We start from the raw sequence: 14,120 nt of genomic DNA, 5'->3' as shown, positions 1-14,120 counted from the left end.
CTGTCATGTTAGCCACGGTTGAACTAGAGCATCAATGCCATCTGATCAGACCTCCCTTCTGCGACTGAAAAACCAAGCTGCCATTGCATGTCCCAGAGTTGCCATGAGGTCCACCACTGACCTGCCCCACCTTGCTTGAAGCAAGGCGAAGGCTTCCACAGACAACTCTCACTCTCCGGGGTCCAGGCATTCTCTGCTGAGGAAGTCCACTTCCACACTGTCCACCCCCATGCCATGGGAAGCCGCTATTCTCGCCAGATGTTTCTCCGCCCAGATGAACAGCTCTTTTGTCTCCCGCGCAACTGTACGACTCTTCATACCGCCCTGGCGATTGATGTATGCCACTGTCATTGCGTTGTCCAAGAACACTTGCACCGACTTGCCTTGAATGAGTGGAAGAAAAGCCAGTAAGGCCTTGCGCACTGCCCTAGTCTCCAGGTTGATGGATCAGGTCGCCTCCTCTGGCAACCACCAACCCTGGGCTGATCTCCCTTGACAAACCACCCCGCCAACCAGAGAGGCTGACATCCGTGGTCACCAAGTCCCAGTCAGCATCTCCAGATCCATTCCCTTTTCCAGATTGTGCCGAGACAGCCACCACAAGAGACTGGACCTGGTATCCTCCAGAAAAGGTAAAGGAAGCTGAAATTCCTCCAAAAGCAGATTCCAATAGGATAGCAGGGCCTCCCATAGGCGACACGTGAGCATACGCCCATGGAACTAATTCCAGCGTAGATGCCATGGAACCCAGAGCCTGCAAAAGTAATCCCAGACCTTGGGCACCGATAGGCACAGCAGCCACAGGACCTGATCCTGCAACTTGACTACCCTCTCTGTAATCAGAAACACTTTCCCTAACCGGATATCGAAGCGTGCCCCCAGATATTCCAACGACTGGGTTGGCATCAACTGACACTTTGCTAGGTTCATCACCCAGCCCAACGATTCCAGAAGCTGCAGTACCCTCTGGACTGAATGAACGAACACAATCCGCCTCTGACTTTGCTTGAATCAACTAATTGCCCAACTACGGATGCACCAGGATACCTTCCTTCCTGAGTGCCACCGACACTACCACCATTACTTTTGTAAACGTGCGCAAAGCTGTTGCCAATCCAAAGGGAAGAGCCTGGAATTGGAAATGTTGTCCCCAAACCATAAACCTCAGAAACTGCTAGTGATCGGCCCAAATGGGGATATGAAGATAAGGTTCCATCAAGTCCAAAGGTGCCAGAAACTCCCCTTTGCGCATCGCTGCTATGACGGTACGCAACGTCTCCATCCAAAATCGTGGCACCTGGAGGGCAGCATTGACCTTCTGCAAATCAAGAATGGGCCAAAAAGTCCCTTCCTTCTTTGGAACCATGAAGTATATGGCATACCGACCCTGCCTCCTCTCTTGAGGGGTCACTGGTACAATGGCAGATAGGAGTTGTAACTGATCCAGAGTATCCCCACACTGATTCTCATTTGCACTGGGAGATGCAGTGGGAGACCACAAAGGCATCTCTGAGCAGATGAGAAAATTCTAAGGCGTAGCCATCTTTTACCACCTCCAGGACCCCACTAGTCCGATGTGATTTTGGTCCACTCCTCGTAAAAGAGGGATAGCTGCCCTCCAATGGCCACTGGAGAGGAGCGGAGCAACATACCTTCATTGCCCAATTTTGCTGCCGCCACCTCCTTGAGAACCGGCGTCCCTCTGGGGTCTGTGCTGGCTTCGAAAAGGTTGCTGCCTGCCAGAACTCTGCTTGTGTGACGCTGGTCCAGGGCTTCTGCCCGCACAAAACCAACTTGCTTCTCAAAAATGAGCTTGCAGCAGAAAGGATTTTTTAGGGCCTTTTCTGTCCTCAGGCAACTTATTACCCTTTGACTCTCCCAATTGCTTCATGAGCTGCTCCAGGTCCTCCCCAAAGAGCAGCTTTTCCTTGAAGGGGAGATTTGACAGTTGTGCCTTAGACCACACATCCGCCAACCAATTTTGCAGTCATAGGAGTCTCCATGCCGCCACCACAGAGATCATACTCCTGGAGGAAGTCCAGATTATGTCGTACAGAGCATCGGCCACATAGGCCACTCCCGCCTCCAAGCAGGATGCCTTCGCTGCTTCAACCACAGTCCCCGACCTCTGACCATGTTCCTTCTGCATCCGGTCCAAACAGGCTCTCTGCATCAAACTTCCGCACACCGCGGCATGAAGACTCAAAACTAAAACCTCAAACAATCTTTTGAGCAGGCTTTCCAGTTTCCGATCCTAGCCATCCTTTAAAGATGCTGCTCCGGCTACCGGAATGGTTGTCTTCTTAGTGCCCGCCAACATGGCTGCATCCACCTTGGGAATTCTCCAGGACTCTAAGATCTGCTTCGGCAAGAGTTATAGCTTTGCCATAGCTCTCACCAACTTAAGGCCCGCCTCGGGAGACTCCCACTCCCAACCTACCAGCTTCTTCATTGTCTTTGGCAACGGAAAGGCATTAGGGGATCTCCTTAATCCCCTTCTAGGACCGGGTTCACCCTTTCATTATGCAAGTCTTCCTGGGTGACTTTAATTCCCATCTCCTCTATCACCCGGGGAATCAACAGACTCAGCTCCTCCTTGCGGAACAGGCGGACCACTCGCGGGTCATCACCCTCCTCGATCGGAACCACATCCGGATTCTGCATTGGATCCCCCAATGCATCCACTGTGTCCTGGTGCGGATCTTGAAGCAGAAATCCCACGACATCAGCAGGGTCCTTGTCTGGATCTACTGGACTCCCTTGTAACTCATCCAGATCATCCGATCCTTCTGACAACTCTTCCTCCACCATGGACCGCCTGAGTCCCAGCGTGCTTAGGATCCCTCCTGACTTCACAGGTCTTCTAGCCTTCTTGAATGGCTGGGACTTTCTGGGGCAGGGTCTTTTGGACCCCGAATTCTTCCTGGTTAGATAAGCCTTATGAAGGAGCAGCACAAAATCTGTAGAAAATGCCTCCAGATCCGAGGAGGAAAAGTCCTAAGCAGCAACATCCATAGCCTTTGCCCAGCATTGTCCTTCTTCACTGGAAACAGGGTGGGAGGGGAGTCCTGAGGCCTTGAAATGGCAGACTGAATCTCAGCACGTGCTGCCAAAATGGCTGCCGGCTCCCCCAGCGCACCCTCCCCCCCCCCCCCCCCCCCCCCCCGGGGATTCCAGAGCCAGTCCAGCTGCCTTCACATTCCCGCTGGGCCATCTCTCTCCCCTGAGGCACAGTTGTGGCACAAGGCCAAATCGAGGTGAGCTCGCCTCAAACCGCAGCCACTACAAAGTTTGCTACGCTGCACAGGAATCAACATGTCAGGGTGGTCAGGCCTGCACATGTGGTCAGACCTGAAAATAAACCTTGCCGATGCTATCGCTTGCACCACTGTCTGGTGCTGAAATCGGCAATTCAGCCTGCTTCCTCCTGCCAGCCTCCTGGCAGGAAACAAACACTTACCCACTCTTTAGCCCAGCTCACACACACTGCTGCTGCTTCACTGTGCTTTTTTGTTTTGTTATTGTTGTTTAAATTAAAGAAACAGGACCAAAAGAAAAGGTGAAAGAACTACCAGGCACACCAAGGGAGTGAAGGGCCCAGAGGGGGAGAGGGAACCAGCCCCCCCCCCTGGCTATCTATGCCCCTTGCCAAGAAGGGCTGAGTCCGGACAGGGGTCACCAACCCCCCCCAGCTTGCCCTGCTCCACCCAAGGGATGGCCCTCGAAGGAATCTAACACTTTGGGGAGCCGAATCCTTTTCTTACTTTAATCCTATATTTTTTCTTTTTCTTTTTTTACAACTCCAGACTGAGGGTTTGCACCTCTGCTATCTCTGGAGAGAAATAGGGACTGCAGGTGGCACTCTCAGTTAAGTAGCAGTGCCTCAAATTTTTGTTCTCTGCCTCCATCTGATGGTAGGGATGCATAAACCCACTTATCTGGACTGATCCGGGGTATGAACAGGAATTGCAGTTTTATGCATTTGATTTGTTTTAATAAAGCTTTTCAAGGGAACCACAGGTAAGACTAAAGAGACACTGGAAAATTACAGTAAGTGATCATAGAGCCCTGCCCTAGCACAGGTACTGCAGGTGGGATTTATTGGATTAGTGATCACAGATCACAATAAGAACCCAGGAAACTGGAAGAAAAATGACAGTGTTGCAAGCGCCCTGCACATCCTTACTAACCCTGAGCCACTTCCCAGGAATAGTGCGATTTTTCCAAGATGGTCCCTGGGCTTCAGCCCTCTGAAAATATCCGAGCAGTGTGAGAGGTGTGTCTGTAATATAGCAGCCCTCTTGGAGAGCTCCAGACAAGACTGAGCTGTCTCTTCTTCTCTTTATTAGAGAATGTGATTAACCTGAATGATGAGGAAGGCTTTACACCACTCATGTGGGCTGCAGCTCATGGGCAGATCGCAGTGGTGGAGTTTCTGCTTCAGAACGTAAGGAAAGAAATGATACAAGTTGTGTTTATAACATTTTCTTTTAATTGTTCCTTTATATTATGGTGCTCAAGGTATAGAATGCTAGTTTTGGCTGTATCATTTTGCTTGATTGGGGACTGTGATAACTTTTAAATCCCAGAGATCTACTAGCTGGGAAGGTGACTGCAGATGTTGAAGGCTTCAGAGTTGTTCACTGTTGTAAAAGTTCCCCTCTGGCTAGCAGGCAGTGCTCCATACTGAAACATTATTTCTCCTCACTTCAGGAGCTGTTTTGTGTCTCTAAAACTCTCACTTATCCTGAAGCAAAGATGAATTCAAACCTAGGGCTCTGGAGTTAGATGAGGATGTAGTAACTGGAAGCACCTGACTTACATTTATAAAACTTGACTAGAATGCATAAAGTGCCAGTAGATATTTGGGTCCAGAAGAAGAAGAACTGAACCATTTTATTCTGAGCCCAAATGAACAGTAAAATATCCAGGCTTCCATGTCACCTGCTAGACCATGTTTTGCACTGTAAAATACTAAAAAGTGCTTATGAACAGATGGATATGTGAACTATAGTTATGCCAGTATTTCTACAGTGAAAAAGTAAACAACTGATACCAAAGTCTGGGAGAGGGAGGATTTACAGAACACACAGACACACAGATGTGCTTGGAACTGATAACAGGGGAAATTCTACCTATCCCAAAGAATTGCCAATTTTTTAGTGTATAAAAAGGGAGAATAGCTAGGAGGGGAGAGACATTGCTTCCTGGATGTGATAAAGTAGACTGATTCTTTGGAAGTATGTGTGTGTGTATGCATATAGATATATCTAGAGATGTGCATTCGTTTTAAACAAATTAAACAATTTCAATGAAACGAACCACGAAACGAAAAAAAAACCGATACACATGTCTAGATATATTTATCTCTATCTATCTATCTATATATATATATACATATATATATATACACATATACAACCGTATATATATATATATAGATCTATAGATATATAGATATCGATATAGATACTGTATACAAACAAAAAAGAAAACACTCATGTATCACATTTCACAATCATTATCTAGGCAAATTTATTTAAATATCTTAATATAAACTAAGTCTAAACATTTTTTTACAATGAAGATCCATATACAAAACGTCACTTGTGCAAAAATATATCTAAATCACATAATGAGACTTTAAAACCTCAAGGTGCCTCTATCAGAGGAAAAAAACTGTAAATAAGTTTTTCTTTTCTCAGCTCATAATGATGTTTTGGTAGCAAAAAAGTGGAATCCAAGGGGATAGTGACCTGATTTTGCCTAACACAGGTTCAGGCTCCAGTGGGGACTCCCATCCAGGTTTTGGATGTGCAAGATATGAGAAAGAAGGGGAGTTCACCTAGGAATGAAGCCAGTTTGGTGACAGCCCAAAGAATAGGGGTAGCCAAGATGGGGCACAATATCGACAGGAGTCTGGGCACCTTCATGACGTATGGCAAGGTCCTTCAGAGGCCACGACTAAAGAGCAGAGGATATTAGCAAGCAGTAATCGCCACAAAGCTGAAGGTGTGCAAGACTTCAACTTCCTTAGCCTGCATTAGAGTCTGGAGGTTGTTTGAGGTAGACTGTCAAGAGAAGGGCATTTTGTCATGAAAGCTGAGATATCGCAAATCTTTGACTTCCTGCAGAAAGACTTGGACAAGGACCTAGCCCTCCGTTCACTAAAAGGTGAATTTTAAAAGCTGGACGCATGCTGAAATCGGGAGAAGGGCGTGCATCTGGCACTTGCGTGTGTCCACCCGATTTTATAAGGCGGGCTAATGGGCGCACACGTGCCAGTGCACAAATATCTTGCATCGGCCAAGAAAGGGGCATGGTGTGGTCAAGGCATAGGCATTCCAGGGCAGAGCCAAGAAATATGTGCTCAAGTACCTATGTGCCTGAGCATGCGCCCAGCACTGCCGCATAACTTTACTTCTGCTATGGAGGAGGTGTAAGTTTAAAAAAAAAGTTAAAGGTATCTATGAGGTGTTTGGTGGGGGGGTCTAGGTTAACTGGGGGGGAGTGCAGGCTAAAGAACCAGTAGGGTTTGGAGGACCAAGCTATAGACTGGGCAAACTGGTTGACGAACTGGTGAAACTGGTCCTAAGCCGGTCTTGCATCTGTTATAAAATACAGGCAGTTGCGTATCCATAAGCCAGTTTGCGCTGCTGGATGCCACAAGCTTAAAATTAGGCGCACAAATACATGCACCTAAGCTGTGTGCATGTATATTATAAAATTGCCGTGTCTCTGGGCACACTTTCCGAATTGCAGGTCCTCTCCTCTAGAGAGCCCTATTTGGTGATATCACAACATGCAAGCACCTTTAAGCTGGTGCCTTCCTTTCTCCCAAAGGTGGTGTCTCCTTTCCATCTGAATCAATCAGTGGTTCTACCAGCCTTCAAGAAAGAGGAATGCAAAGGCAAGGAGAGCACTCTGCACCTACTGAGTGCACATCGATGATGCTAGATACCTAAAGTGACAAACCCCTTCAGGAAAACCGATAGACTATTCATTCTGTTTGGTGGGCCACAAAAGGGAGATGCAGCTTCGAAATCCACGATAGTGAAATAGATCAAAGAAGTCTCCTCAGCACACTTACTCAAGGGCAAACAGGCACTATTGGCACTACGCACACATTCTACAAGAGCACAGTCGCCTACTGGGCAGAAGCTTCATCAGTCTCCCCCAGGGGAGATCTGCAGGGCCGCCATTGGTCATCCCTGCATTTGTTCTCCAAGCAATATAGGCTGGACATACAGGGGAGGGAAGATATGGCCTTTGAGTTTGGGGTTCTCAGGGCAGTCCTGTCTTCCCTCTCGCTGTACTTAGAGGATAGCTTTTGTATTTCCCAAGGGTAGTGGACTGGTCTAACAGGTGAAAAGGAAAATAAAATTATTCTTACCTTTCCTACTAGACCAGTCTAGTCCCACCCAGGAATACAGAGGCCATAAACTGAGCCAAGCAAGTGGCTAAGCTCCTGCCCTCTCTCTCTCGCCTCATCTTTCTCATTATCTCTACTCTTTCATTTTGCCCTGAAAGAAGGGGATGACCTTGAGGGATCCAAATATAGATAAAAAAAATATATATTTCCTCTGCTCTCAGGCAGGCCATTCCACACTGGTGGGTTATGCACTCCTACCAGAAGATGAAGATGGAGAAAACTGACTCGCTGACATCAGTGCCCCAACAACAGCCTGCCAGTATTTGCCATCTCCAGCAATGGCGGGTATGCATCTCCCTAGAGGGGATTGCTTGTTCTAAAAAAAAAAAAAAAAAGATAAGGAGAAAAAAAAGAAGAATAGAACAAAGAGGTTGAGCTCCTGAGGTGACACCCAACTGGTCCCTCCTTCAATTGAGCCGATTAAGTCTCATTGCTTGGCCAGGCTTAGACTTAAGGATGAGGGAGTGCTCAGCGGTGAAGGCTTGTGCCCTCTTCCCCCATAGCCAGTGACCCAATCGTGCTCTCAGCCAGGGAAGGGCTGAGCTCAGGTAAAAAAGAAAAAGGGAAATGTTAGGGCACCCCCCCCCCCTTTATTCCTTACTGGGTCATGTCTCTCCCTCGCGTTTACTACCCTTCTCCCCCCCTTACCTCCGGGGAGTTAGTTGAAAGTGGAGATGGCATGGGTTGGCAGGTAGAGCAGCTTTCAATAGGCCCTGCATCGTAGGCTTGGTCAGTCAGCCGTGTTGTGGGCCGCGGCGGGCAGTTTTTCCTGTGTGCTCAGGCATATGTGCGCTTACAATACGGCAGTGGCATAATGTCAGTGCGCGTGTGCATGTATGTGTGCAAACCTACAGCCTACATTTAGTCACATAATTGCGTGGGTATGATCATGCGTGCGTTAATGTGCATGCAGGGGACTGCGTGGAAAGAGAGTGACCTTTTTGGTGATGGATAATTGTGCTGGGAACCAAAATGTCGTAAGTACCATCCTATATGTGCAGCTTTCCATAGGCGGGCAATTCAGCCATCGCTGTCTGGAGGCTCAAGGCGAGTTGCCTCCCAAGGATTTTGCCACCGTTGGGGCATCACCTCCACCAATGGAGGCTTCTGAAGGGAGGGAATCCCTGGGGAAGGGATCAGAGAGTGCCATGTCCAGTCCAATGGGCCCTGGTATGGACTCATTATCTTTCTCCTGGGTGGAGTTTTTCCAGGGGTTACAGGCCTTTCTAAAAGGGAGTCCAGCGGAGGTGAAGCAGCCCAGTAAGAAGTGGGCTTATCATAGGGCGTCCACTTGGCGTCCAAGTTGGGCAAGCGCTGTAGAGAGGCTGCCCCTGGGGAAGTTGAGGAGGATGAGGATCTCTGGTGGAGATTTGGATTTTGTGCCTCTGGAAGAAGGAGAAATTCCACCTGACTTAGAACCATATAGGACTCTACCCTGCTTCTTTCACAAAGACAAAGTTGTTTGGTGTGTTGACTCAAACCTTGAAAACACTCTGAGTAGATGGAAGTGATGCTACGGAATCACAAAAGAAAGATCCCATCTTGGTTACCTTATGCAAGGCGTCCTGTTTCTTTCCACTCCTGGAACCAGTTTAAGGGTTAATTGACCTTGAGTGGAATGCCCCAGAAGTGAGCTTTAAAGGGGGTCGTATTTTGGTGGGCCTTTACCCCTTGGAACCGAAGGCAAGTGAACAGCAGCGATTCCGGAAAGTTGATGCCTTGGTGTGCTCTGTTACCAAGCAAACCATCATCTCAGTCAGAGGGGAAGCAGTTCTGAAGGATGCCTAGAATAAGAAGATTGAGGCCATTCTCAAGCAGGTGTTTGAAGCCATGATATTGAATTTGCAAATAGCTTCTTGTTGCTGCTTGCTGGCCCAAGCAGATTTGCATCTCTCTCAGAAGACTCATGGAGTGGGAGCCTATAGCGGGCCGGTGTTGGAACCAGAAACCACATTTCTAGATAATATGGGCTGTGATTTGGTGCATATGGCTGCTAAAGGTGTAGCTTCCATAATAGCGGCAAGGCACATGTTGTGCCTGTGGAACTGGTCAGCAGATACTATTTCTAAGTTGAATTTGATAAGGTTACCCTTTAAGGGTTCTCTCTTGTTCAGGAAGGAGTTGGAGAAGATGGCAAATAGATGGGGTGAATCCAAACTTTCAAGATTGACGGAGGACAAGAAAGCAGCATTGTGTTTTTTGGGGGGAAAAAGCCCGCTCCAGGGATTCCCATTGGTTTCATCCTTACAGAGGAGCAGCATCTCAAAGGTCATGTCCCTTTGGAATATCTTAGTTCTTTCGACTTAAGCCACATAAGGACATGGGCTCCAGGCCTGAAGCATCTCAATCTTTCCAATGAAGGTGCAGGGGACTACCTATTGAATCCAGAGATAGACAACCTCCTATCTCGTTTTTATCAAAAGTGGGCCCAGATTATGATGGACCAGTGGGTCCTGAAGGTGATAAGAGATGCCTACGCTCTACAATTTCTCCAAATTCCTCTGGATGCCTTTATGGTCTCTCCCTGCAACTCATTAGCAAAGAGAGTGACAGTGGAGGCTATGTTGAGACAGCTGCTAAATCTGAAGGCTGTAATTCCAGTTCCTAGATTGCAAGAAAATATGGGGCACTATTCGATTAATTTTATTGACCCAAGAAGGAAGAGGGTTCCTTTCAACCGATCCTGGATCTGAAGGGAGTCAGTCGGAATTTGTGTGACTCACTTCAGAATGGAAACTTGACATGCTGTAATTATGGCAGTACAGAGAGGGGAATTTCTCACATCTCACGATCTGACGGAAGCCGATCTACATATTCCCGTTCGACAGGAGCATCAATGTTTTGTTTCGCTGTTCTAGGGCACCATTATCAGTTTCCAGTCTTACAGTTCAGTCTGGCTACAGTGCCCAGGACCTTCTCCAAGATCATGGTGGTGGCTCTGCGCAAGGAGGGCATACTAGTGTATATATATATATATATATTTATTTATTTATTTATATTTATTTATTTATTTAAAGTTCCTTATATACACCTTATACATAGCATGGTCTAAGCGGTTTACAATTTAGATAGCACATACATAATTCAGAATATAAAAACATAGACATTGAAAATAAAATACATTTAAATAAAAACAAGGCAAATAAAAACAATGTTAATACAGGGGAAAAATAGCATAGAAGGGATGGTAATATTAGTCTGTACAAGTTAAATTGAAAGCAATGCAACAGAGAGGTTTTCAATTTTTTCTTAAATTCCTTTGGATTAGATATGGTTCTAAGAGAAGATGGGAGGGAATTTCAAAGTAGAGGGCCTGCCACTGAAAAAGCACTTTTCCTTGTCATTTCTAGTCTTGCGATTTTAACTGTTGGAACCTCAAGGAGGATTTTGTCTAATGACTGTAAGTGATGCGGGGGTTGATATAAACGAAGGGTTGTACATAGCCAGATAGCCAATGGGTTATGGATTGAATTGAATATTAAAGTTAAAATGTTATAGTGGATTCATTGTTTGATGAGTAAGCAGTGAAGATTTAGCAAAACAGGGGTTATGTGATCTTTAAATTTGGAACCAGTTAAGGGTCGAGCAGCAGAATTTTGAATAAGTTGAAGCAGACGAAGTATTGAATCTGGAAGGCCATTATATAAGGAATTACAATAATCTAATCCTGAAAGTATAAGTGCTTGGAGTACAAGTGTAAAATCGTCCTGAAATAGTAAAGGTTTAAGTCTTTTCAGAAGGTTGAGTTTGTAGAGTGAGGTTTTTGTTAATTTTGATAAATTTTCTGACATTGATAGTTTTGAGTCCATAATAACACCTAAGTTGCGTGCTTATGTAGCAATTGGAATGGAGTGTGAGTTAAATGTAAAATGTGACAGAGGTGAGCATGAAGAATTTGGAACACAGTCAACATGGGTTTACCCAAGGGAAGTCTTGCCTAACAAATCTGCTTCATTTTTTTTAAGGGGTTAATAAACATGTGGATAAAGGTGAACCGGTAGATGTAGTGTATTTGGATTTTCAGAAGGCGTTTGACAAAGTCCCTCATGAGAGGCTTCTACGAAAACTAAAAAGTCATGGGATAGGAGGCGATGTCCTTTCGTGAATTACAATCTGGTTAAAAGACAGGAAACAGAGAGTAGGATTAAATGGTCAATTTTCTCAGTGGAAAAGGGTAAACAGTGGAGTACCTCAGGGATCTGTACTTGGACCGGTGCTTTTCAATATATTTATAAATGATCTGGAAGGAATACGACGAATGAGGTTATCAAATTTGCGGATGATACAAAATTATTCAGAGTAGTTAAATCACAAGCGGATTGTGATACATTACAGGAGGACCTTGCAAGGCTGGAAGATTGGGCATCCAAATGGCAGATGAAATTTCATGTGGACAAGTGCAAGGTGTTGCATATAGGGAAAAATAACCCTTGTGTAGTTACACGATGTTAGGTTCCATATTAGGAGCTACCACCCAGGAAAAAGATCTAGGCATCATAGTGGATAATACTTTAAAATCGTCGGCTCAGTGTGCTGCAGCAGTCAAGAAAGCAAACAGAATGTTAGGAATTAATTAGGAAGGGAATGGATAATAAAATGGAAAATGTCATAATGCCTCTATATCGCTTCATGGTGAGACCGCACCTTGGATACTGTGTACAATTCTGGTCGCCGCATCTCAAAAAAGATATAGTTGCGATGGAGAAGGTACAGAGAAGGGCAACCAAAATGATAAAGGGGATGGAACAGCTCCCCTATGAGGAAAGGCTGAAGAGGTTAGGGCTGTTCAGCTTGGGGAAGAGACGGCTGAGGGGGCATATGATAGAGGTCTTTAAGATCATGAGAGATCTTGAACGAGTAGATGTGAATCGGTTATTTACACTTTCAAATAATAGAAGGACTAGGGGGCATTCCATGAAGTTAGCAAGTAGCACATTTAAGACTAATCAAAGAAAATCCTTTTTCACTCAACGTACAATAAAGCTCTGGAATTTGTTGCCAGAGGATGTGGTTAATACAGTTATTGTAGCTGGGTTCAAAAAAGATTTAGATAAGTTCTTGGAGGAGAAGTCCATTAATGGCTATTAATCAAGTTTACTTAGGGAGTAGCCACTGCTATTAATTGCATCAGTAGCATGGAATCTTCTTAGTGTTTGGGTAATTGCCAGGTTCCTGTGGCCTGGTTTGGCCTCTGTTGGAAACAGGATGCTGGGCTTGATGGACCCTTGGTCTGACCCAGCATGGCAATTTCTTATGTTCTTAGTTCCGTTTTTGCATCATTAAATTTTAGTCTATTATGTGTGAGCCAGGTTTTTATTGTATTCATGTATATGGTGATTAATGAAAAAGTGTGTGCCCAGGATGAAGTGTACGGAATGAGTAGCTGTATATCGTCAGCATAGATTTTGAAATCTATGCCCAAACCTGATAGTATATGACACAACGGAAGAAGATAAATATTGAACATGGCGGATAATGGGGAGCCTTGTGGTGGTAATCCAGTTGTTGTGGTGTACCAGTCCGAATGGTGGAAGTTAAGGTTTATCTGCTGAGAGCGATTTGATATAAAGGAAGTGAACCAGTTAAGCACAGTGTCTTGAATACCAATAAATTGTAAACTAGAGAGAAGAATTTCATGATTCAGCGTATCAAATGCCGGGTGAGATCAAGGAGAATGATAATGAAATCAGTGTTAGTGTCAAAACCACAAATTATTGTGTCAAAAGCATTGAGTAATAAAGTTTCAGTACTATGACCCTTATGAAATCCATGTTGATTTGTATGTAAAATGTTATTGTTATTTATGTATTCAGTAAGTTGGTGTAATACAGTTGATTCAATTATTTTGGCTAATGAGCTTAAACATGCTATGGGTTGGAGATTTGAAGGTTCATATAAATCTGGTATACTTTTCTTGGGTATTGGAGTTATAGATGTTTTTTTGAGTGTCTGGAAAACTACAGGTAGTAAGTGATATATTTGCTATCCTTCTTAAGCTGACAGCTGACATTTTGATGGTCTCTGTTCCTCTGCTCAGAAGGTTTTTTGAGACAAGGATTGTCTGTATGAAAGGTTGGACCATATGCTGACACAAGATAAGTAATTTCATATATAAAGATGATGCATACTGATAATAAATGTTTGTTTGAATATAGGAATATGAATATAAAAAGAAGCGGTGATATAGTCATTGAGATGCCTTTCAGCTCATAGTGTCTCGTTGGGGGGTTGGCTGTATCTGGACTTAATCGCGAGCTCCAACAACACGAAGGTGCCATGATTTTACAGTCCCAGAAGGGATCCGAGACCACTGGGAATCGATGCTTTTGTTCAGGTGTGGCCACGGAGCAGGCTGTTATATTTTTTCCCGCCCTGGCCAATGATCAGCAGGGTAATTCAGATGATCAAGAGGCACACTGAGACCATGCTTCTGGTTGCTCCAGAGGCTCTGGATTGGCCATGGAGACCATGGTACTCTGATCTTCAGGGATTCCTGGTGGACAGTCCTCTCAGGCTGCCAGTCAGGGACCTTCAGCGGTGATTTCCACATTGCTTAACGCTAGAAAGTTTTCTACATTTCTGGCTTACATTAGAGTTTGGAGATTATTCGAGAGTTGGTGTGGGTTGAGAGGTTCTCACCTTCTTAAAGTAGAGATTCCACTAATTTTGGAATTTTTACAGGAAGGTT

At 45.2% G+C, this 14,120-nt stretch overlaps 1 protein-coding gene across 2 annotated transcripts in view; it reads left to right on the top strand.

The window, feature by feature from the left end:
* Positions 1–14,120, top strand: part of ANKRA2 (ankyrin repeat family A member 2) — a 49,172-nt gene that overhangs the window by 16,272 nt on the left and 18,780 nt on the right. For both annotated transcript variants that reach the window (XM_029574877.1, XM_029574868.1), the window contains exon 5: positions 4,350–4,447. In XM_029574877.1, coding sequence (XP_029430737.1) covers positions 4,350–4,447 — 98 coding nt within the window. The remainder of the gene's footprint in view (positions 1–4,349; positions 4,448–14,120) is intronic.

The sequence above is a fragment of the Rhinatrema bivittatum genome, chromosome 1 (assembly GCF_901001135.1).
Source record: "Rhinatrema bivittatum chromosome 1, aRhiBiv1.1, whole genome shotgun sequence".
NCBI classification, from domain to species: Eukaryota; Metazoa; Chordata; class Amphibia; order Gymnophiona; family Rhinatrematidae; genus Rhinatrema; species Rhinatrema bivittatum.
This window is presented reverse-complemented; position numbering and strand designations above follow the sequence as displayed.